This window comes from Equus quagga, chromosome 12 (assembly GCF_021613505.1).
Source record: "Equus quagga isolate Etosha38 chromosome 12, UCLA_HA_Equagga_1.0, whole genome shotgun sequence".
Lineage (NCBI taxonomy): Eukaryota > Metazoa > Chordata > Mammalia > Perissodactyla > Equidae > Equus > Equus quagga.
This window is the reverse complement of record NC_060278.1, coordinates 67630958-67655166: the sequence shown is the minus strand read 5'-3', so window position 1 is coordinate 67655166 and position 24209 is coordinate 67630958. Positions and strand designations below refer to the sequence as shown.

General features: G+C 46.1%; 1 protein-coding gene across 24 annotated transcripts in view; it reads left to right on the top strand.

Annotated features, from left to right (window-relative positions):
* The window catches only part of RIN2 (Ras and Rab interactor 2), a 217286-nt gene that overhangs the window by 108058 nt on the left and 85019 nt on the right, over positions 1–24209 (top strand). For 6 of the 24 annotated variants that reach the window (XM_046679289.1, XM_046679290.1, XM_046679271.1 and 3 more), the window contains one exon: positions 9038–9130. In XM_046679289.1, coding sequence (XP_046535245.1) covers positions 9074–9130 — 57 coding nt within the window. In that variant the 5' untranslated portion in view covers positions 9038–9073. Of the gene's footprint in view, positions 1–5389; positions 5481–5584; positions 5722–5818; positions 6115–6156; positions 6527–7316; positions 7681–9037; positions 9131–14269; positions 14339–24209 lie in introns of those variants that run through there. The other 18 variants (XM_046679278.1, XM_046679277.1, XM_046679283.1 and 15 more) reach the window with 15 other exon arrangements.

Sequence of the window (24209 nt, the reverse complement as noted above, 5' to 3'; positions counted from 1 at the left end):
GATGACTTCTCTGTAAAATCTCCTGCACTTACTTACCCAGCAAACATTTACTGAGCGTATTTGTGCAGGCGCTGCGGAGGGTGTGGAGCCGCTGCTCCGAATGAGGCAGGTAGGATCCCCGGGATCTGATTGGCCGGAGGAAGATCATTTTTCCTCTTCAACCTCTAGAGAAATCGAAGTACTAAGCCTACAGTAACAGACTGAACATACGGCTTCCTTCAGGTTTTCCTCATGGTACCATTTAACTTGGTTAAGATGGTAGCCAGAAATATTTCATGTCTTACTTGGGACAAATAATGTGGTTTCATGGATAAAGCACTGGTTTCAGTCTGGAGATCTAATTTCTTACTTTTGCTATCTTTTATTGCTTCAATGTATGAAGAATCAAATAAAAGCAGCCTCTTCAGAGACCTTGTGGTTTCGACTGGGTGGATTAAACGCAGTGGTGAACTGGAGTCAGTTCTCTGTACTTACTAGGGCTGATGCTTACATTTTCATGACTTTTGCAAGCCTGTTGATGTCATTTTGGTAGCTTGAAATTGCGCATGATGGAAGTGTTTACACCACAAAATAGGCAAATGCTAAAACTTGGGCTTTTATTCCTTGGAAAGCCAGTTGTTAAACATTCTGCAGCACATTACTGATTAAAAGGGAGGGTGAATTTCCTAATGGTGAAGTGGAAAGCTTGGAAAGACACAGCATATGGAGGATCAAAATGAAGGAAAAAAGAATCAAGTTAGTACATGAAATTCCAGGCAATATTTTCCCTGAGGGGGCTAGTTTATTCTACGGGGATCATGTTCCTCTTTTTTTTCCTTCATAGATGTGTTTGTCATAAGATTTCACCTAGGACCTTTTATTTTATTTTATCATGGTAAGAACACTTAACATGAGATCTACCCTCTTGAATAGGACATTTTCATGTACCCATTTGGCCTTGTGTATGTTCTTTACTCTTTGCTCCATTAATGACAGGCTGTTAGTAAACCAAACAAAAACCATTAGCACATATGAATGGTGACGGATAAAAGCTAGAATATTGGTGGTGGACACGATGCAGTCTATGCAGAAGCTGAAATATAATAATGTACACCTGAAAGTTATACAATGTTATAAGGCAGTATGGCCTCAGTAAAATAATTCTTTTAAAAAATAGGATCTGGGCAAGAATGCCTCATCACCATTTGAAACTAGAGTTTCTAACCTGTAAAATTGGGGGAATAATACCAGCACCTAACTCATGGGGCTGTTTCAGGTTACGTGAGTTGTTGTTAATAAATCAATTAGAACAGTACACAGTGAGCACTACAGATGTTTGTTAAATGAAAAAATAAACTAAAATAAAAAACCATTACAGGAACCATGAGTATTGAGTTTAGAATTCTAACTGTCCACTGTTGGGCAGTAGAGTATTCCTAGAGTCCCTGAGGAGGGTTGCTTCCACTTTTCTTACTGTTTATCTAAGAAAAACAAAATATTCAGTATTACAGTCACCTCATAATGAAACAGGTAAAGCTGCACTCAGCATGATTTGTGAGAGACCAAACCTTGACTGATGAGTTATATCTTGTAATTTTGGAAAGTGAAAAAACCTTTGTCTGAGAAAAATTACACAGGTAGAAGAAAACCTAACAGCTAAAACTATGCACAGTCAGATTGTTATTGACTACAAATTGACAGAAGCATCAAAGAATCTTGCAAAATATATATTCAAAATTTAACCCAGGAAAATTGGAACTTCATAGGAATAAAAACAACAACCCCTGCCCGACAGGGCAGGAACTTTAAATAGTAGAATTTCATGAACACAGAATTCTGTTTGATCAATCACATCTCTGATATAAAGTTTATAAGGAACAGAATTCATCTCTAAAAACTACTTTCCATAAAATTAAAATTAAATGGATATCCATGTGGAAAAATAAAGACTCTTGACCCCATACCTCACACCATACACAAAAATTAATTTGAGATGGATTGTAGATCTATGCATAAAAGCTAAAACAACAAAGCTTTTAGGATAAAACATAGAATATTCAATAGCTTTAAATTCTTATATTGGAAGAAAAGAAAGGTACAAAATTGAAATAGAACTGAAAAATGTTTTAAATAGTTTAACTGCCTTATAAAGAAACTGACCAAGGAATCAAGATGGCTTCATGGGATATGCCCCAGAAAACATTTTCTCCATGAAAATTATCAATAATGGTATAATTCCAATTAAAATATTTGTGTTTATTAAGGATTGAGTTAAAACTTCCATGAGGTCACAAAGACCAGATTGAAATGACAGGGTAAAATCATCTTTGCAACTGTCTGTAACTCTGTCTCATGATCAGAAAAGCTGAATCGGTTCCGTTTCATTCAAGTCAGAAACTTAAATTTTAAAAAAATAGATAAACACACACGGCAAAGGCTCCACGCACATCTGCCATGGTGATAGAAGAGTTAGAAACATGCCCCTTTTTTCTCCTCTTCACCCCCAAATTGAAGCATCTTCCTTCAGATGGTCCAAGGGCCTCCCTCTCCTGTTTTCATCTAGGAAATCCTCACCAAAGGTGACACCTGCAAGGTCTGTTCCGGTTTGATGGGGCTCTTTCTTCATCAGTGTGTGCTTTGCTTTATTCCAAAATCTTTGAATTAAACATTTGATAAAGTGATGATAAACATCTTAAAGTTCTACCTGCTTCTAAAAGAACGAATGGTCATCTTTCTGAAGCTGTTTTGGTCAAAGTATAGTTGCTCAAAAGGAATGTAAATCTACCCAAACTGCTCAAGAAAAGGGGACGTGTGTTGTCAGGATCAGGTACACTGAGCCTTGATACTGCCCAGCTGGGTGGGAACCGCCTGAGGCCAAGACTCCTGACTCTCAGTTGCACATGTGCATTCTTCCCTCCCCTGCCCCCGTGCTGCAATGGTCTCATCTGTTCACTCAGGATATCTGCTGCCCATAAAGCGAGCTGGCATATGGCTCCAAATCCAGCTTTCAAGCATAAGCATGTACCATGTGACTCTCAACTCAAATTCTCCAGCAGAAGATTCTGTTTCATCTGAGGACAGCCAGTGAATTGCTCGCCTGGGTCAGGTGTCCATCTCCGGTCCAATCAACTGAGGGGATGGGGTGGGCAGAATCACTCAGGTTGCATTCTCGCAGGGCAGGCGCTCTACAAGATATGGGTGGGCCGGGCGGGGCATATGAATGAGGAGACCAGGTCGGTGGGCACTGGTGAACTGGAGGAGCTTAAATCTCATGTAAAGAGGACACTCAGAGTCGGCCAGTGCTCATGCTGGAATGATAGCCCAGAATGACTGGATAGCGAGGCATGTACATTCTATGCAAAATGTCCTGAATTTGTAAAGTTGCCGCTTGAAGCAGACACTGTCAAGCCCCTCCCATTCCCTTAGCATTTCTCATATCTCTTAGCATTTCCACACATGCTGGCCTAATTTCCAACTGCCAGCTTTGCCTGAGGGCTCTCTTTGGCCGCTAGAGCCCATTGTACCCACATCAGGGGCATGTTGGAAGTGCTGGTGAACTGGCCCCCTGGGGGCAGCTCTCAGCCAGTGACTGGGGGGAGCTAGACAAATACCCCAGCTCCCGGATGCCTCAGTTGAGACAACTCTGAGTCATGGTCTACGCTGGCTCCCAGAGTTCCCCGGAAGGGTTGATGTCCAGCCACCCACAGCTCACCTTGTATTGCCGCCCTTCCTGCCCCGTGTCACATCCCCTCTCCCTGACCAGTGTTTTCTGAAGCCACCTCTAATAAATAATAAGCACCTTTAATAATAGGCACCTCTAATAAGGCGCTCGGACATGAATCCTTGTCTCAGAGTCACAGAGACAGTTAATTCAAAAATTTTTAAAGTGTTTTACTTCATCTACAGTGTCTGCAGTGTAGACTCAATCCAGGCTCTGCCAGGTCATAACCCCCAATTAAGATTAACCACCTGTATTAACCCTTTTTACCACTATGGCCAGAGAGCCTTAGAAAAGAAAGCTCTAATGCCCAGTGGTCACAGGTGACAGTTGGTCCTTGAGGAGACCTGGAGTGTGTGGCTTCTTGTCCACGGCGTCCTCTGGGTTAAGAGCCAGTGTGACCTGTGAGTCTTCCTCAGTCTATGCGTGAAGTCACTGCACGCATGTGCGGGGTGCGTGGCCACTTACCACGTGGAGCTTTTCAAACCAGGAGGTTTGAAAAGACACATGCTTTTGAAATGCCAAAAGAGAGTGCCCTTGGGGGTAGCTGCCCCCCGTCTCCCTTCTCAGTCCTGTTCCAGGTGGGCAGAGGGCACCAGCCTTGAGGCCTGAGCCATGCTCAGGAGAAGCTGCCACTCAAAGCAGGGGTAGGGATGTCTGCAAGGATGTAGACATTCCTACAGGATGGAGGCTAATTCTTAAATGACCCAAGGGGTAAAATGAAGGTATTGGGTGGGAGGTGAGAGAGGCAGTTTCTCATCCAAGAATAGGAGGAATTTCTTTTTTTCTTATCTTTTTTTTCTTTTTTTGGTGAGGAATATTGGCCCTGAGGTGACATCTGTGCCAGTCATCCTCTATTTTGTATGTGGGATGCGGCCACAGCATTGCTTGATGAGCAGTGTGTATGTAGGTCCATGCCCAGGATCCTGAACCGGCGAACACTGGGCTCCTGAAGTGGAGCGTGCAAACTTTACCACTATGCCACCAGGCTAGCCCCAGGAGGAATTTCTAACCAGCAGAGCTGCCCACATGTTGCCCAGGGCATGCACATTGCCCTTGGTGCAAGTGCCCACACCTCAGCCCCGTGGGCACTGGTAGAGCTTCTGCAGTGTGAACGAAGTGAGTCTCTGAGACACCAGTTTTCCAAGGGCGGAAAGGAGGGACCTCTACTGGAATTTGCCCCCTTTACAGGCCAACCCCAGGCGTGGCAGAACAGGCACCGACTCCTGAGCACCTTGCCAAAATATCTATAATTATCCTTGGTTACTCTTGGGAAAATCAAGGCACTGAGCATCATTCCTAGTTCTATTTTAAAACACGGTTATTGAGTAAGGGGGCTGGAAATATGGTTCTTTGTTTCTGATGTCTTCCCACAAATTCGTTTCTCTTTTCAATGAAAAGTTTTCATGAACTTAAAACTGCTTGAAAAAAAAACATTTGACTATCGACTGAAGGAAAATCAGTGCTGGACAGTGATACGAGACGCTTAAAAAAAGAAAAAATTTAAAAACTCACTTAGCTTGAATTGTCGAGCCAGAGCCTGGAATAGTTTTTTTCTGTCCAACTTGTAAAATCCGTGGTAGTACAAAGATAATTATGGAAATATTTAGAGAACTTCCCTGGATGCAGACACAGAGCCGCCCCCACTCGGTTCTACCTCTCAGCAAAGACGAAAAGCGTTCAGAAGAAAGCAGACCTGCGGTCGCCGGAGCCGTTTGAGGAATCAGGTGAAAAGGTGAAGTGCATTTTTCGGGATTGGCCTTGACCTGACAGGTCCCCAGGGGTGAGTCACTTTCTCCTGCTTCCGTCAGTTTGGCTGTAAAATAATTACAATAATGAGACCTTGTTTACTAAGGACTGAAGTCCACTTTGCCTCGCCTCATTCAACTGCTAGAAAGAGGAAGAAAAAGGTGGTGATTAGAACGCTTTTGTGGCCAGCTCTCACAGAAGCTTGGAGATGGGAACCCAGGGCTTGAAGAAGCCAAGTTTCTGTTAAGTCGGACTTGTGTGTAGTGGACGCCAATGTAAGTGTAACCGCTGCTTGTCTTGTGGGTTTGCACTTGTGACCTGAGACAAATGAAATAGGAAGTTTGACTGTTTGGGCTAAATAAATAGAGGGGAGAGGGGAGGGAGGGGTGGAGAGAGGATCCGTCTTGGACCCTCCATCTTGCCGAGATCTGGCCTGTGGCCAGGTAGAGCTGGAAGAGTGCCAGCGACAGCCCAGCTCTGTTGATCAGTGGACTGGAAATCGGGCACTCTGCGTTCCAGTCCCCGGTGGCCAGCCTGCAGCCAAGGTCCAGGTGTGCTGCCTCGGCGTCTGTCCTCAGTGGCTCTCAGTGGAATGGACTGGACAGCCAGCCTTGAGCGGGCTTGCTCGTCGGCAGTCAAGGCAGCTGGGAGCCCGGCCAGACGACTCAGTGAGTCCTTTATGCTTCTCAGGATGGACTTCACCTCAGCTGTCACTCTTGGGGCACGTGGAAAACCAGGGTTAGGTTTACTCTGAAGTGGCAGAGCCTGGTGTCTCGGGGAGAGTGAGAAATATTCCCTTCCTGCCTTTGTCCTTTGGCCTCGCAGAGCAACCGGCTTCGTTTACATTCCTGCAGTGATGTTATTGAAAAGGCTTGGCAACTCCAAAGTGTTTGCAGTGTCCTTTAGTCTCATTAGGGCTTTTTTTTTTTTCCTTTGCTAGCTTTTAGCTAGCATCTGGAAAGATCCACTGGACACGCTGGGCTTGTTTTTTAAGAATCCACTTTACCCTTCAGGGAAACCAGGAAAATAGAAGCTTCCACTGTGTAAGTCTGGAGGAGTCTCGCAGCCTCTCAAACGACGGTACCTTATTTGTTTCTTAGTCCAGGCTGTTATTGGGGGGGGGGGGGGGGGGCTCGGGGGGGTGCGGTTAGGATGAAACTGCTGGTGTAACTTCCGGGGGGAGGGGTGGGCAACAGTGAATGGAAAGAAGTTATTGTTTTAACTTATATTAAATTTCTGTCAATATTAAGCCAAGGTATTAGAGGTTATGGTTTGGGAAGGAAAGTATTGTTACAGCAGGAAAGACCTTAAACTAAAACTTCCTTTGGGCTCTTAAGAACCGTACCTTTTAAAATTAGAACAATCTATGATGTGCTGCTGTCCGCGTGGATTTCATTCCGTGGGAAGGACCCACGGTGGCACTGGGCAGCCTGTTTGTGTTGCCTACTCTTGTCTCCATCCTGGAGCACCTTGTAAAGACGGAGGATGTGACCTGCATCTTCCCGAAGAAGTGTGAGGCATCGGCCTGCCTGGCATGGAACCCACAATGCGTGTTTCAGTGAGGACCACCTGAGGCTGAAGTGCGTGCCTGCATTTGTCAGACAGCTAATTAAACGAGTAAAGTTCTGGAATCCAAATTGCTCCGTTGCTATAGGCAAAATTCCCTGCCTGTCTTGGTTCATCGGAAAAGGTTCGTGTATGCGAAACTTCTGAACAGAACAAAGGGATTTAGGTTGGCTGAGGAATGAGGTCTTGGCTCTCGCCGCCGAGCTGTTCCTTAACTGCTGTGGGACGTCAAATCCCTCGCCGAGAAAACGTCTGAAAGGAAAAGAATTGCAGACATTAGGCTTGGTTTCAAGACGTGTACTTTTTTATTTGTGTGCTTCTGGGTCTAAACAGTTAATCCCTTGCTCCCGAAGGTTACGGCGTGGTTCCCATTTCACTCTTACTTCTGAGCACAGCGCTGTGTTTTCTTCCTGGAGTCTCTGCAGTCTGTGGACTTTGCTAATAAGTGATGAACTTCAAAGGGCTTGGGGCTGTGGCTCCGTTCAGCTGCTGAGCCGAGAACCTGAACTCTGGAGTCAGCGGAATTGCGATGGAAAGCTCACCAGCCTGCTCAGGAGGTTTTGGGAACGTTGGCCTTCGTCCCAGCAGGACTGCAAGTGGAAAGAAACACAAGGAAGACACCTCTAAACCTTCAAAGTGACTGAGCCATAGAGAGAGGACAAAAATAGGTGAAGCTTCTGGAAGGAGGGGGGGTGTGCGCTGCATTATTATTTTTTCCTAGATGGATTCCACTGGTCGTAGCAGCCCATGGTGAATGTGAACAGAGAGAGGCAAATCCCGGCACTGAAGCGACCCTCCCTCCAAAGACGGTTGCTCACTAGTGCGTATGGAGGTCTCTCCAAATCGCGTGATTACGCTTTTCCCCTTGTTGACATGTCCTTTGGTGCTGCTGGCTCTCTGTCCCCCAGCAAACTGGCAGCTGCCGCGGTGGCTTCGGTGCCTCCCACCCCATCCCCGAAGCTGAACCCCTTTTAATAGTCCTTAATGTCGCACAAGATTGTTTCGCTTAATATTTGAAAATGTTTTCACTTAATATTTTCTTTGTTGTCCTTCCACCGTGTTGGTCGTGGTTAGGACCAGCTGCATCTTGCGAGTGTTATGGTGAGCGGAAGGGATTGTGAGTGGGCGGGCCGTTCTGTAATTGCTCCTGGTCCAGCCTCACTGGACAAGGAGGGTGTGGGGATGCTCCCCCATGTCTCCTGAGTGCATGCTGGCCAGCATAAGGCCAGATGCCCAGGTATGTATGTGTTTTACTCAGAAGTGGACACTGAAGGTTTCATTGCCGAGAGGGAAGATTATTGGGTTTTGGTGCTGGAGGGAGGGAAATTTCCAAGCTGAGCTAGCCATGGTTATGATCAGAATCAAACCATGCCTTTAAATTGCCCTCTGTGTCCGAAGTGCACCCCCCCCCCCTGCACCCCTGGTTATCCTGGAGCTGTTTACGTGCTATTTCTTACACAAACTGACCTCTGCAAACAGGGACACAGGATTTCATTCCAGTCTTTGATTTCTATGGAGAAAATGGAGGGATTTATTCCCAGTGCCCTTGTGTTGACCTTGCCGGGGTAGAGGGCTGGCAGCATTAAGGATGACCTCATCCCATTCCAGCAGGATTTCCTCGGACATGCAGGGTCTCATTCTTTGGCTGTCCCTCTGTGATCAGCCACATTCAGTCCATAAGCTTCAGAGCAGATTACGGTGACATCTCATATTGGTCCCTTTCGGACTTGAGCGTGAGGTCAAGCAAACACAAAGCAATCATTCTGTTTTCCACAGTCCCAGAGACCTTCTGCGTCAGCTGGAGAAAGAGGAGGTGGGGCAGTGAGGTGGGGCACAGTCTAGGAACTGTGCTGTCTGAGGCAGGAAATCAGCCTGAAAGGAAGTGGAAGGGCTTTGGTGGGAAATAAATGGCACTGTGTTATTGACGGAAAAAGATCTTGGCAGGACTATTGTTGTGAGTGTTCTGTGGCTTAGAAAGGAATTTCCTACAGGCTGAACTAACCATTGAAATGTCTCTACCTTCAGGAGTCCCAGGCGTGCAGTAGAGCCTTGCTGGGGGAGATGTCAGCTTGGACCATGGGTGCCCGCGGTCTGGACAAGCGAGGAAGTTTCTTTAAGGTAAAGGGAAGCCTTGATTGGGATGGCTGATCGGCAGCGTGCTCACTCTGCTGCGTGGGGAGCTGCAGGGCCGCGGTGAACTGCGCAGGGCAGCCTGCTGTCTGAGGGAGCTTGCCTGAGCCCAGCTGGGAGCTGTTACCAGGTTTTACAGTAGCTTGGGGTTTCTGTGAGTTAGTGCTCCAGACAGGCCCAGGACCCAGGCACAGAGAGATGCCAGCCTGCGTAAGACAATGGAGGCAAGCTTTGCCAATCGCTCAGCTGTTTGTTTTCAGCTGGATGATTTTACGATAGAGGCTGGACTTTGCATTCCAGTGAGGCAGTGCTGTAGACCCATGTGTTTTACACTTTGCTTGATTGTACGAATCACTTAAGAGCTCATTAAGAAAGCAACAACAAACAGATTCCTGGGCCTCGCCCGAGACTGATTGAACGTTATTTGCTGGTGTCTTTTATCAAACACCCCAGAGGCCTCTTATCGTCAGGCAGGAGAGAACCAAGGAAGCTTGATTAAACTGTACAACTTTTCTATATGCATGTTGGTGTTAATGGGATAAAATTACCTTGTTAACTTAATGAGATAAGATTCTAAATGGGTGTTTTATATATTCTGTGTGTGTGTGTGTTTTAAATTAAGACTTGGGGGGCCAGCCTGGTGACGCAGCAGTTAAGTGCGCATGTTCTGCTTCGGCGGCCCGGGGTTCGCCGGCCCGGGGTTCACCGGTTTGGATCCCGGGTGCGGACATGGCACCGCTCGGCACGCCATGCTGTGGTAGGCATCCCACATATAAAGTGGAGGAAGATGGGCCCGCATGTTAGCTCAGGGCCAGTCTTCCTCAGCAAAAAGAGGAGGATTGGCAGCAGTTAGCTCAGGGCTAATCTTCCTCAAAAAAAAAAAAAGACTTGGTGGTTATTTCTGATTGACACTTGAGAAATAATTTCCTTTTGGCTTTTGCTTTGTGTCCCTTCACTCACCCTCAAAATAGTACATACTTGTGGAAAATTTGGAAAATAAAAGAATCTTGTAAAAAAAGTAGAAAAATGCAGAAAAATTCAAATGTGCATTTGAAATCTGTCATAGGCAGGTGTTCAAACACCAGATCTTTTCCTCAAAGGAGGAATGATATAGAGACCTCCTAACTTTATTACTGAGGGAAACTGACAATGTTTAATAATTATCCCACCGTGATGGGTTGTAAGTATGTATTAACTAGCATTTATATGCTTCCTGTTTCTAAGAGACTAAACCTGAGTTACTGTGTCAATTCTGGACTTCAAAAAATCTACCAGGAGAGCCTTGTTGATAAAGCAAAGCTAAGTTCATTACACTGACTGCAGGAGGGGGGACGTCGCCAGGACACCGTCCCATTGGTGTCTAAGCAAGGGGAGGTCGGCAGGCATGTTTATAGGGTTTGGAGGTCTAGGCCCAAGTCCTTTCAGCTGCGCTTTTCAAGGCAGAGCCTTGATTGGGCTTCAGCAAAGTTTGTGACATAAGAGTTCAGCAAGGCGAGGGTCTTGACGAGAGCGTGTGGCTGGTAAAGCACGGTGTGAGAAGCAAGCTGGTTATCAGGTGAGCAAACTGTTTGCCAGGACAAATTTGTGGGAATTTCCTACAGCAAAAAGCAAAGTTACTTATTGGTTTACAGCCTTAACTTCCTGGGTAAGAATATCTTGGAAGAAGTAGTTATGTTGACACAGATGGTCTCCATTCCCAGTCCTAATAGTTAGCTCTGTGCACATAGCAGTCTCAATCCTCAATCGGTTTACTCAACTTGAGTCACCCTGAAGAAGATGCACCCACATGAGGCAGACCAGGGGCTCCTCAAGTCTCCTGTAGACCAGACGCCAAACCCGCCAGGCTCCTGACCCGCTCAGCACAGTCTTAGGCTGAGATAGTTACTTTGTCCCCTGCCTTAAGGGATGAACCAACCCGCTCCTTAACCCAAGGCCCTGCCTCCCTCAGCCTACGTGTTGGCTGGTCTCTAATTACCACTGTATGTCAGGAAGAGGATCGGGGTTCAATCTCACGCAGTAGTTAGATTTTAAAGTCAAGGCAAAAGGAGAAAATTGAGTATCATCAAAATTGCCTTTGAAAATTCCTTAGGAACACACCTTGTTGGACCCACTACAACCTATTGTTAGGTCTGTTGTAGACAGTTTTTCCTGCGGTCCTGGGAAACATCTTTTTTTTAAAACTCCCAGTTGAACAGCAGGTAAAGTAGTTTGCCTGTATTTCTGGGCTACATCCTATGAAAGAATCTGTCAGGCAGGAGGCAAGGGGCCTGTCTGCACCTGCTGAGGGCAAGGCCTCTTCCCTCATTTCTCCTGAGTCAAAAGCCCTTGAGGAAAACGTTGGCAAAGTGGCCTGCACTATTTAACTTGGCATTGTCTGTATTTGTTTTGTTTTTGTTTTCAGAGCTTAAATTGTTTAATTTATTTAAGTTAGATCCTCCACGTTAATGATAGACTTACCCTACGCATCTTTCCTTTCTTTCCTCTTCTTTATAGACAGTGCTATTCTTTACTATGGCTATTCCATAATTAGTTGTTATGGAATAATATTATTATCAGTTATTATAACAAATAAATAAATAATTATTCCATACTTGAGGCATGCAGTTATGTGCAAGGATGAAGTCAACTGCCCTCTGGACATTTAACACTGACGCTTCGGAGGTCTGCTTTAAGAATGCTGGGGTAGCCTTCAGTTGCTGAGATGGTTTGGCACTCAGCACATCACTGGCCCTTCTTTTATTTTGGCGAGGAATATCGGCCCTGAGCTGACATCTCTGCCGTTCTTCCTCTACTTTATGTGGGACGCCACCACAGTGTGGCTTGGCTTGTGGTGCTAGGTCTGTGCCCGGGATCCAAATCCACAAACCCCAGGCTGCTGAAGCGGGGCGTGTAAACTTAACCACTAGGCCACCTGGCCAGACTGGCCCCTCTTTTAACTCCTCATGCTTTATTTATCCACATTTATTGAGCACCAGTGATCAGCCAGGCTCTGTACTAGGCTCCTGGGAGAGAAGCACTAGAAGCCATCCCTGACTGTATGGAGCTTTCAGTCTGATGGCAAAGAAAGCTGTGAATCAAATAATCACAGTACTAAATGCATAATACTAAATCATAAGAGGAAACAATGCTTTGTGTGAGAAGTAGAGGGGCACTGAGAAAATATAATGTAACGCGGGCTTCCAGAGGAATCTTTCCTGAGAAGGTGGCCTTTGATGTGAGAGCTGAGGTTGACTCCGTATAATCTAGGAAGGTGGGTGGGGCTAAAATTCAGAGTACTCTTACGCTACTGTGGTGCCGTTCCCCACAGGCACCAGCGATGCCCTACGACAGGAGAGGACAATCTCATAGAACGCGAGGACTCATGGCTGTGCCTTTGGCTCACAGCTGAATTCTTCACGCTCATTATCCCTGTCTTGGTCATTAGGGCTCACGTGATTTTGTGTAAAGTGTAGATAATTGAAAGGCAATCACTGGACGTCTTTTTCATCCTTATCTCCCCCATCCAGTTTGTGTTTTTAAACCAGAGTTGCTAACCACTAGTCGCAAGCCTTGACTTGTGGTTTCTAGTCTGTCCTGGCTCGTGGAAATGACTCAGAAAAGTCGCGGGACACGAGGGTCGTGGATAACACACACATTGTCTGAGCATTTGGGGGTGGCTGAGAATGCTCCGTGGTTGTTGTTCTTGTGGAGCCACATCCTGGAAGCTCTGGCCACAGAAATCTGTGCTGGACAAACACATTTTCCACAGTCCTTCCCAGCACCATTCTTAATTTCCCTCAACCACCTGTGAGAAATAAGACCTTCCTGCTCTAGGAGGTCTCTGTGCAAACACACAGCGGGAGGCAGGTGATGCCCGGGACAAGGCAGTCCAAGTTATCTGCACCTAAGTAATAAAATGGGACACCTATTGCTGTAAGATTTCAAGGGTGGGTTGTGTGAAAGAGATTGTGTAAGAAAAACATCATCTAGGCTGGGAAAAGTTCCAGGTGGTCCTGCATTAGTGCAGAGATGCTCCAAGTCATCTTTGACCCCTCCTTTTCCTGAATTCCGCAGCTTCCCCCAAGCCACCCCTACCCTACGCTGTCTAAGTGCCCAGTGCTGGCAAATTTCCCTCAAGTCTCCAAAGTCCACACTCTTCTTCCTTTTCCTACATCTGCCTCCTTACTTAGATTCTCATTCTTTCATTTGTGGGTGCTGTGGATGATGCTTGTAGTCCACCTGCACCACCACCGAGTGTGTGTGTGTTTTCTCCCAGACCATTCCATCCCTCCATGTGGCCTGCTTGCAGACTCTGGCTCCATGAGGGGCCCAGGAACAGGTCTGTACTCTTTGCCTTGACATTTAAGGACTTTCAGGCTGTGCTCCACCTCCTCCCCAACCCTTCCTCCACTGCTCCTGCCACTGCGCCATCATGGGTTTGCTCCTGTGGCCCAAACCTGCTACTGCCCGGCCTCCAGGCTTTCCCCACTCTGCCTCCTCTCCCTCACCTTCCACCTCTCCCCATCAGGTTCCAGCTACCCTTCCAGGCTCGTGGAGACTCACTTTATCCACTGACAGTGGAGCTCCCACGGGCTGAGCTGGTATCTGCCTTTTCTTTTGTCTGAAGGTAAAATTGTGGTAGAACGCCTAGCTGTGGCCCCACTGTAGTGCCAGGAAGTAAACTTCAATTCATAACTCAAGCTCTGCAATGAGGAATCTGTTCTGTCCCTTTGTTGCCATGTCCCTGATCCCGAGGGGGATCCTCTTACAGCAGAGAACAGTGCCAGAAGAGGACCGATGTGAACTGCCCACTCAACAATTCTGCTTTCTCCCAGGGATGGCCGGGTGAGCCTGCCCTCACTAACCTACAAGGTGGTAGAGTTGCCTCTTTCTGAGTGGCAGCTTCCCAGCCTCCCTTTGCCTCTGGGACACGGGAGCATTTGGTCTTAACTGACCAGGAAGAAAATGTGTTTTGACTACAGAGATCGTCCTCTTCTGTGCCTCCAAATGGCTCATTCTGTGGGGAGATGCCCCGAGTCTGGGCTCACAACCTGACGGGGATCGTTTGAGGGCCTGGCTGTGCAGCAGGGGCTCAGTGTGGTCCTTTTGCATGGTTTGTGTAACAGCTGCATCATATTTGTCTTTCAGAAACAGAAAGCCCATGACTATAGTTCAAAGAGGCCATGGAAGAGCTCTCTGGTACCACAAAGAGTAGAGGTGCGACTAGCTTTGGAGAAACCTAATTGCTAAAATCTGACTCTACAAAATAGATAAACCCGGGGTGATGTTTCTTTATACTCCACCATCCGTCTCCGGCGCAGCTGCACATCTTGGGCCTCAGTGATTCCTGGCATATGAATTTTCAGACTACTCTTTGTGTGGAGAGTCATTTCTCCCCGTGTATAGCCCAGACAACAATTCACTTTTGTGTAACCGTGGACAGAGATGGCAGAGGCTTGAAAAATAATGGGTGGAACCAAAATCACATTTTAGTCAATAATTTCATTGAACAAATCCTTGCATGGATCTGTGGGTGCTTAAAAGCCATAGATATGAGCATTGTGCCCTTGACCTCCCAGCATGTCCCCAGGACAGTGAGTAGATGTCACATCCCATGCCAAGCATCCAGGGGGGCACCATGCACCAGTCTATGATGAGGAAAGGACTCAGCAACCTGCAGTGGAAACAATAGCAATTAGAGATGTGGTCAGAGTAATCGACATACTGATAATTTTTCATAATAATATTGCAAAGCGTACCTGACATCAGTCCTTGGTATGTCTTTTATTTTCCATAAATAAATTCATCTTAGACACTTATATCTGGAAAGGTCATAGCAATGCTGTCCCATAGAAGTACCGATAAGCCACAGGTGTCATTTTAAATGTTCTAGTAGCCACATTAAAACAAATCAAACAAGTGAAATTGATTTTAATAATATATTTTATTTAATTTAGTGTATTTAAAATATTATCATGTCAGCATGTAATCAATATAAAAGTATTAATCAGATATTTTACGTTCTTTTTTTTTGTGCCACACCTTGAAATCCAGTGTGTATTTTACACTGAGCATGTCTCAGTTCAGACCAGACACGTTATCAAGTGCTCAGTAGCCACATGTGGCTGGTGGCTGGAGTAGTGGACAGCAAAGGCTTACATTTTAGCTAGTCTAAACCTCCTCCTTTTATAAATGGGGAAGCTGAGGCCCAGGGAGGTAGAGGTGCCAGGGTGGCTAGTCTACAGCAGGGATGGGAATCGGACCTGACTGTCTCCTGTGGCCCCCCCACCCTATGTAGCCTTCCAGAGGGTTCTGCTCTGATCCTGTTCCCCCTTTTCCAGCAAGATGTCCCAGGAAACTCCATCTGGAGAGGTCACGGGGACAGTGGCCTCTCTCTGGAGGAGCAGTTGGCTTTTTTAGAATACACATGTATATCTCTCACCATCTGCTCCAAATGCCTCCAGGACACAGATCAGCCCCCTAGGGCATGGCTTTCTAGGAATGCCGTGAATTTATTGGACAGCAGTTCCTGTCTGTTTCCAAAAAGCAATGGATTTCATGGTTTTATAGGGTATTTTTCCAGCACATTTTGGCCATCCATTTCTGATGTTAAATGTTGCCCGTCAGGCCTCAACACATTCTCACTTGCTCAAGGAACTTTGTTTTTTAAAAATCAAGACTGAAATACATTCCCCTGTTTCCCCTCACCCACATATTTCTCCAGGCTTACTTGTAACTGAATTTTCCTCATTGCTAAGATGCCAAGAAGGAAGATGTAGATTTGAAAGACTATTGTGTCAATTTATAATTTTCAAAAATTTAAAACATGACTCATACAGTATACAATGAACATTGGTCAAAGTTTTATTCAGCTCATGCATGGAACCAGGAAACCAGTGTAATACTGGTTCAAAGAACACTGACAAATGCTGTGTTTGTAATTGACTTAAAAAGTCATTATATAATAAGGTTGCTGAGTTAAAGTCAAAACTGGTCAAAGTCCTACAAGGCAATAAAACTGTAGCTTTTGGGGTAATCCTTTTTTTTTTTTGTTCTGAACAGAAATCTCCAGGCTGACATGTGACCTCTCAGTGCCTGAGCCCTTCATTAACAGCACAAAGCAAAGTCAAACACAAGTACATTCCTCTAGATAATGAAATAACCTTTAAGTAACCTTGTTAAGCAATGCCCAAGCGTGATGGTGAAAGAATATACTCAAAAACAAATGGCTCTTCCACCTGGAAACTTTAAAACTTTCCAATAAACAACTCTTGAGTGAGAGGGGAAATACAAACTGGAATTATAGAATTTCTAAAAAACAAACATAATCAAAATGCTACCTGTCAGAATCAATAACATACATTTAAAGCAGCGGAGGAAAATTCATAGCACTGAACACGTTATCAGAAAGACGTGCGCCATCCACCTTTTTGCCTTATTTCCAAGTTTTAAATAGTGTTTCTTAACAATTAACACTGAGATGATTTGTTCCCCACCTCTTCTACAACTCTCTCCTTCCCTTGTCCCCAAATTTCTTGAACCAGGGATTGTGCCTTAAAAGAGTGACTGTCTTCCAAGAGATTCTAGAACCATGGGAAAGCTTGTTCTAAGTTGGTTGATTTAAATATCACTGGAGGGGAACTTCCTGTTCACTGAGGAATCACGGATGTATTAGTAGCATTACTTTCTGGGCTCTTTTTCATAATGTAAAATCCTGACAGCGATGTGTTTTGTATATTGCTCTGGTACCTAAAGTCAGATGTGTGAGTGGCCGTCGCCAGCAGGGTCACTGGACCAAGACGAAATGGATGCGGCCTGATTTCCAGGATAACATGCTTTCAGCTGTCTTTACGTTGATACACAGAAAACCGCCTTCACAACAAAATCCGAAGTTGTATTATCTATTGCTGCAAAACTACCCCAAACCTTAGTGACTTAAAACAATGAACATTTATGCCTCACACTTTCTGTGGGTCAGAAATCTGAGTGTGGTTTAGCCGAGTGCTTCCAGCTCAGGGTCCCTGTGAGATTGCCATCCAGTTGTCAGCCGGGTTGCAGTCTCTTCAGAAGGCTTGATCGGTGGAGAATCCACATCAGAACTCACTTGGCAGGTCTCACTCCCTCACCGCCTTGGCCTCTTCACAGGGCTGGCCTCACAACCTGGCGGCTGGCTTCCCCCAGGGCAAGTGACAAAGGAGAGAAGAATAGATGAAAGCCCCAGTCTGTTTATAGCCTAATCTTGAGGGGGATGCCCCCGTCACTTGTGCCGTATTCTGTTCATTAGGAGCCGGTCAAGTGGCCCACCCCTCACTCAAGGACACACTACTCAAGGGTGTGAACACCAGGATGCAGGGTTCACTGAGGCCATCTTAGAGACCCAAACATAGGCAAACAGTTTCATCACAAATTCAGAAACCTACAGGGCCAGATAGAGTGATGGGAATGAAATGAATGAGGGCCTGGCGTCAGACAGGTAGTTTTGGTGGAGACTATGGCCAACTGGAGGGACAGGCCCCTTCCAGGAAGTGGAAGCTGCTAATTCAGTTCCAACCAGCTGTTGTCACACAAGAATGAATGTGGGTCTTCTGATATTTTTCAAGAGAGGCCGGAAATCCAGATTTTTCTGTAAACTAATCCCAATTTAAAAAGCATTGTGAGGGTGAAAGAAAATGCTCCAGAGGGCTGGCTCTGGCCTGTGGGCTGTCAGTTGGACTCCTAACTGGGCGAGGAGATCAGCTGTGTGGAAGTTCAGCCTCCTAACAGTGCCAACCCCCCAGGAGGCTCTGGGGGTGTGCAAGGGAGGCGGACGCCCCACCTTCTGTTTCTCTGGGGGCCTCATGTTCAGCAGCGACAGAGCCTGAGAGTTCCAGCTGAGCCCAGGGAGATAAAGGATCATCCGTGGATGGACTGAGGGAAGATAGGGAAAGGCACAGCAAGCTTCTCTTGGCCTTAAGATGGTGCCGTGGGTCAGCCTAGGTCACCAGAGTACATAGGGACTCTCAGTTATAGATTTCTCCTCCATTTTTAGGAATAGCTTCTCACCTTTAGCTAGTGAGGTACCTAGAGCCCACTGTCCCAGATGGGAAGATGTCAAGGGAGGAACTACTGTGAGATACAGTCTTCTTTCTCCTTTCTCTTACCTTCTCGAAAGGAGAATGGCCTGCCCTAAAATATCTCTCCCACCTGCCTGTACTTCTAGCCAGAGATTCATTTTGAATTAGTACGTAGCACTTACTGGCAGTGTGTCAAATGGTACCATTAGTCATTCACAATTTAGTATAAAGGGCTTTCTAAACCAGTAGCTGAGATGAGACTAGAGAGGAAATTTGAGTTCATGTGTGCTGAGTAGGAGGGGATGAAAAGAGGTAAATTGGGGTCTCTGAGAGGAAGGACAGGGCACAGGGGCCCACTGTGGGTGGGTCATGCCGCAGGGGCATCAGTCCCCCAGGGTGGAGAGGATGTCAGGAAGTAAGAGGTGCAGACACAGGTAAGCACATCTTTGGGACGTTCTCGAAACACCATTCCCTGAACCTGGAGGCTCTGTGGTTCTACACGGGCCCTTTATTTAGGCTGCATCTTCCTTCACCACTAAAAGAAAACTGTTTCTCTACTCATAACACTTCTGACACCAAATGTATGGGCTTTTCCCACATCAGCCAGTTCTCCAGTTCTCTGTGGTATATTGTGTGTGTGTGTGTGTTTTTTTTTAAGATTGACACCTGAGCTAACAACTGTTGCCAATCTGTTTTTTTAATCTCCTTCTTCTCCCCAAAGCCCCCCAGTACATAGTTGTATATTCTAGTTGTGAGTGTCTCTGGTTGTGCTACTCTGTGGTGTTCACCAAGGAAAAATCACTACAGTTTAAATAGCAGAGATTTATTTGTGCAATTAGAATTGCAATTCAGGAGACACAGATTCAGGTGGAAACCCAAAACATGTCCCAGTTACAGGAGAGGGGTTCAGGGTTTTTATGGGGGAAATGAGAGGGTGAGGTGAGTTGTATTAAGAAGAGTTCGTCGGTGTTAGATGAGGTAAGGCTAGGTTTGTACTTGATAGATTGGCTTGAGGTTTGATCATCAGGCAAAAAGCTAGACTTGTGCTTCATTGATTGGTTCACAATTCGGTCATCAGCCAGGTACAGTTTTATCAGTCCTTACAAACAGGATATTCTTATCCTTACTGACTTCTTGGAACGTTGGCGGTTTGGTCCAGTTTGGAAGATAAAGAAAACAAGATGTGCGAGTCAACTCCTCTGAAATGGCTGCTCCAGCTCTATTTTAATATGGCTCCACTCATGCCATCTTTCACAGTGGACACCAGCTGGGTGTCCTACAATTAAATTCCATTCTGACACTTACTACCCAGAGTTAGTGCAGACCCCACAGGTTAAGGCCTTAGTCCCACAAGACTGGCCCCCACTGAGGTGCCAACGGCAAGTAGTGGCTCCCCAGGGTACCCACACTTCTGTCTGACTTGGCTACAAATCAGAGGTTCCCACAACCCCTCCTCAGGTTCAGTAATTTGCTATCAAGGCCCACAGAACTAAGGGAAATACTTTATTTACTGGTACGGTGTATTATAAAAGATAAAGGGTACAGATGAACAGCCAGATGAAGAGGTTCATAGGCCAGTGTCGGAAAGTGTCCTGAGCACAGGAGCTTCTGCGCCCGTGGAGTTTGGGGTGCAGCACCCTTTCAGCCTCACCAGCCACAAGGTCATTCATGTTTGAGCTTCACAATCAAACCCCTTCCTTTATGTTTTTTGTGGAGGTTCCGTAATGTAGGCATGACTGATTAAATCATTGGCCGTTGAAATTAACTGGGGATTAACCCAATCCCCAGCCTCCCTCCCCTCCCTGGTGGTGGGGCCGAGGGGTGGGGCTGAAAATTCCAACCCTCTAATCACATGGTTGGTTCCAATGGCAACCAGCCCCCATCCGGAAGCCATCTGGGGGCTTCCCCAGATTAACATAAACTCAGGTATGGTTGAAAGGGGCTTGCCATGGATAACAAAAGACACTTCTATCACCTCTATCACTCAGGAAATTCCGAGGGTTTTAGGAGCTCTGTGTCAGGAACCAGGGTCAAAGACCATATATAATAAATATATAATAAAGACCATAATAATTTTTATTATGTCATAACCGTGCAGGCAGGACAGGTGTGGTTAAGAGTCCTGCCTATCTCTCGAGTGAGCCAAACCCTAAAACTGGTCTTACCCCGGTTCCATTACCTTCTACCTGTGCAACTTTGAGCAAGTTCTCTCAACTCTTTGGGCCTCAGCCTCCTTATCTGGAAGCTGAGGATGAATGTACCTCCTTCCCTCATAGGGCTGCTGTTGTAAGAATTCATGATATCACTCCTAAAAAGCACTTAGTGCTGGCACTCGATCGTGGGCCGGAGGTTGCAGAGTCCTTGAGCGCTGGCCCTACACAGAGCACATGCACACGGGCTGAGTTCCCTCTGTGAACTTGCACTGATTTGGCTGGGCCCCGGGTTTTTCTGCAGGGACTGGACTCATCTTCATCCAGGTGGTGTAAAGCCAGGGTCTGAGGAAGCCGTTGCCCCCAGTGCTGGGACCTGTTGTGCCTGGTGTTGCCGGAGACCTGGGCTGCATATACCAGCTCCTCACATTTCCGTTTCCTCATCCGTTAAGCAAGGGAGTTCCACTGGAGGATTTCCTTCCCCACACATCTCATGGGATAAGAATCCCTGTGCGTACGTGATAAGATGGAAATTCTCAGACCTGTCTCATACCCACTGAATCAGAACCTCCAAGGGAGGGAATGGAAGCCTTTGGCCTGAACAAGGGCCCAGGTGATTGCTACTGTCAACAAATAAGAGGCATAAACTGCTAGAGAAGCAAAAGTTCATTTGAGGTCTCAAGAATTACAATTTGGGAGACCCAGATTCGAGCCGAAACTCAAATGTGCTCCAATCACAGGAGAGGGGCTCAGGGTTTTTATGGATAAAGGGGAGGAAGATGAGGTAAGTTGTGTTGAGGAAGAGTTCACTGGTGCTAGATGAGGTAAGGCTAGGTTTGTGCTTCATTGATTCTGTCGACACAAATAGTCCATAATCGATCTATAAATCAAAATTGCGGTGAGTTTATTATATGAGCCAGTTTTGAGGACTGTAGCCCGGGAACAACCTTCACCAGAGAAGGAAGCACTTGGAAGAAGAGGTTGTACAGTGCGGTCATCAACTGTCTTGGAACAAGGAACATACTTCAGACATGACAGGAATATCCCTTTTACTACAGTCATGAGATGCTTGATAGCACAGCAGGTCAGTGGTCACGAGGAGAGCACAGTAGATCACTAGTTAATCCTTAGTTTCTGGGAAGAAATGCTTATCCTTAAAGAAATGCTGACATGGGAGGAGACATGCATCCCTATCTTTAAGGGCATCATTCTTGGCTTAGTGACATTGTAAATGTTGAAAGCATATGTACAGTGCATGCTCAACAAGCCATGTCAGGCCTTTCTGGAAGGACAAGCTCAGGCCGAATTAGTTTTAAACCAAATGGCATCCTTATATACCCCAGTATCTTTTTGCTTTTAATTTATGCATCAGTTGGCTTGAGATTCAGCCATCAGCTAAAAGGCTAGACTTGTGCTTCATTGACTGGTTAACGATTTGGTCATCAGCCAAGTCCAGCTTCTTCAGTCCCTACAAACAGGATATTCTTGTCCCTACTGACTTCTCGGAACGTCGGTGGTTTGGTCTATTTTGGAAAATAAAGAAAACAAGATGTGCGAGGCAATTCCTGTGAAGTGGCTGCTCCAGCTCTCTTTTAATATGGCTCCACTCACATCATCTTTCACACTATCCTCAGAGGGCCTGGGAAACACTGATTAACCAGGTAGGTCCCTTCAAGGTGAAATGCTGAGTCTGCGTCTCTGCATTTGTGTGCGTGTTAGGAAGTAACGAATACTTGAAATGTAGTCCCTGTTCAGCTCGGGCAGCCTTGGCATCGCCCAGAGCTTGATAGCAAGGCAGCCTCCACCAGAGGTTCTCGAAGTGTAGTGCCAGCTACCAGCATCAGCTTCACTGGGGAACTTGTTGGAAATGCAGATTCTTGGATTCCGCCACAGACCTAGTGAATCAGGCATGCTGGGGGGTGGGGCCCAGGGGTCTGTATTTTAACAAGCCCACCAGGGGATTCAAGTTTGAGAACTGCTGCTCTATAGCCTATGTGTGAATGAGTAAACAGGATGATACAAAAAGCATAAAAATGGCTGTATTCTAGACCTGGCTTCATGTTCCCCTCTGGAAAATAGAGTAATGTCACCTTCCCAGCTGGGTTGTGCCATCAAGTAGTTTATGTCCGGGTGGGGGAAAATCCCCTTTCTTCCCGTCTTGTGTTCTTATGGCTGGACTAATAATAAACTTGACATAAGACAAGATTAACAGGAGAAAAACCCAGTTTAATACATACATTTTGGAGATCATAGAGCAATGATGCTTGGAGAGTGCACAAAGCAGGCAGTATATATATCTTTTACACAAAGAAACAATAAATTTGTGAACAATTGACAAGACAAACTTAAGTTTGGGGTACATAGTTAGTGAGAAACTTAAACAGAGTTTCAGTTTGGGATAGGAAATCAACAAGGTTTGTTTCTGCAGGCTGCTCTCCAGGCACGCCCTCGCTCTGGTGATGGGGACGCAGGACAGCCCCTTCCACAGGGGACTGATCTCCTGCTGTCAGGCGAACAGAGACAGGAGGGTCAGAAAGACCTTTTACTTCTCAAGTAGCTTTAATTCAAAATAATCAATATGCCATTGTGGGATATTTGGGGGTGGTCTGCCCTGGGCCCCCACATTTAGACATATAGTACTTTGATGATTTCACTCACTCACTCTCTGTAAGCTTTGGTGCTGTTGCCACCGTCTGAAAAGATGTTCTACTTGTTTTGTCTGCTTTCCCGCGACACCCCCACATTATATTTGCTCTCTCAAAAGCTGCTGCACACAGACACACTACTAGGCAGAGTGACTTAGCTACCCAGAACCCAGTAACAGAAAGAAGCAAAACTGACGCACAAAGCCTCCGTCACCTGCCATCGCCACTTACCCACATTCACTGTGCTCGAACATTCGCTCTGCTAAGATTCCGGGATGCAGGCTCCTCCTGTCTCCAGCGAGAGCCTGAGGGAAGTGAACTTTTAAACTCTACTGTTGGTGTCCACCTCTGTTAGCCAAAGGAACAGAAAAACCAGCTGAATATCCTTTGCTAAATGCCTGGCATTTAGGTGAAACATACCGTTTTGGTGCCACGCCACATGCACGGCCCAGCCTCGCTCCTTATTCAACTACTTTTTAAAATTTATGTTTAATTTCACAAACACTATTTCAGGGATCGTTCTGAGCACTTGAAACCCATTAGCTTATTTAATCCTCACACTGTCATTATGCCCATTTTACAGATGAGGAAACGGACATGGAGAGTTTACAAAACTTGCCTAGTGTCACACAGTTTGTGAATTCTGTGGTGGTTCCTTGGTGACTGCACTTCACCTTGGAAGGAATTTCTTAGAGATGGGACTTAGCACTCTTGGGGCCTTAAAATGCTGACTCTGTGCCTTGGCTGCTCTGAAATGAGCTCTAAGCCCCCTCCTTACACCGTGCTCCATGTCTGGGTCTGTGTTGGACGCTTGTTAATGGAGATGCCTGATTTCCCCACTCCTCCCTCCCAGCCTGTCCTCTACTGGCCGCCCACAGCTGTCTCTTTCAGATGGTCACCTCCCAGAGTTTCCTGCCTCAAAAAGTGGGGCTCGCCCTTCTCAAAGACCCCCAGGAATGCATACTTCATCAGAATTAGGTTTGCTAACTTGCAGCCAGGGAGAACACACACCAGAAGAAGCGCGGGGTAACTGGGAGGGGCTTATGACAGGATTGGGGCTTGTGCTGGCTAATTCTAAGGAAGGAAGCGTTGCAGATTTAGCAAATTAAAACACCAGACACCCAGCTGAACTGGAATTTCAGATATGACATAAGCATATCCTATGTGATATTTGGGACATACTTCAACTAAAAAAGTATTCATTGTTTATCTAAAATTTGAATTTAACTGGGCATCCTGT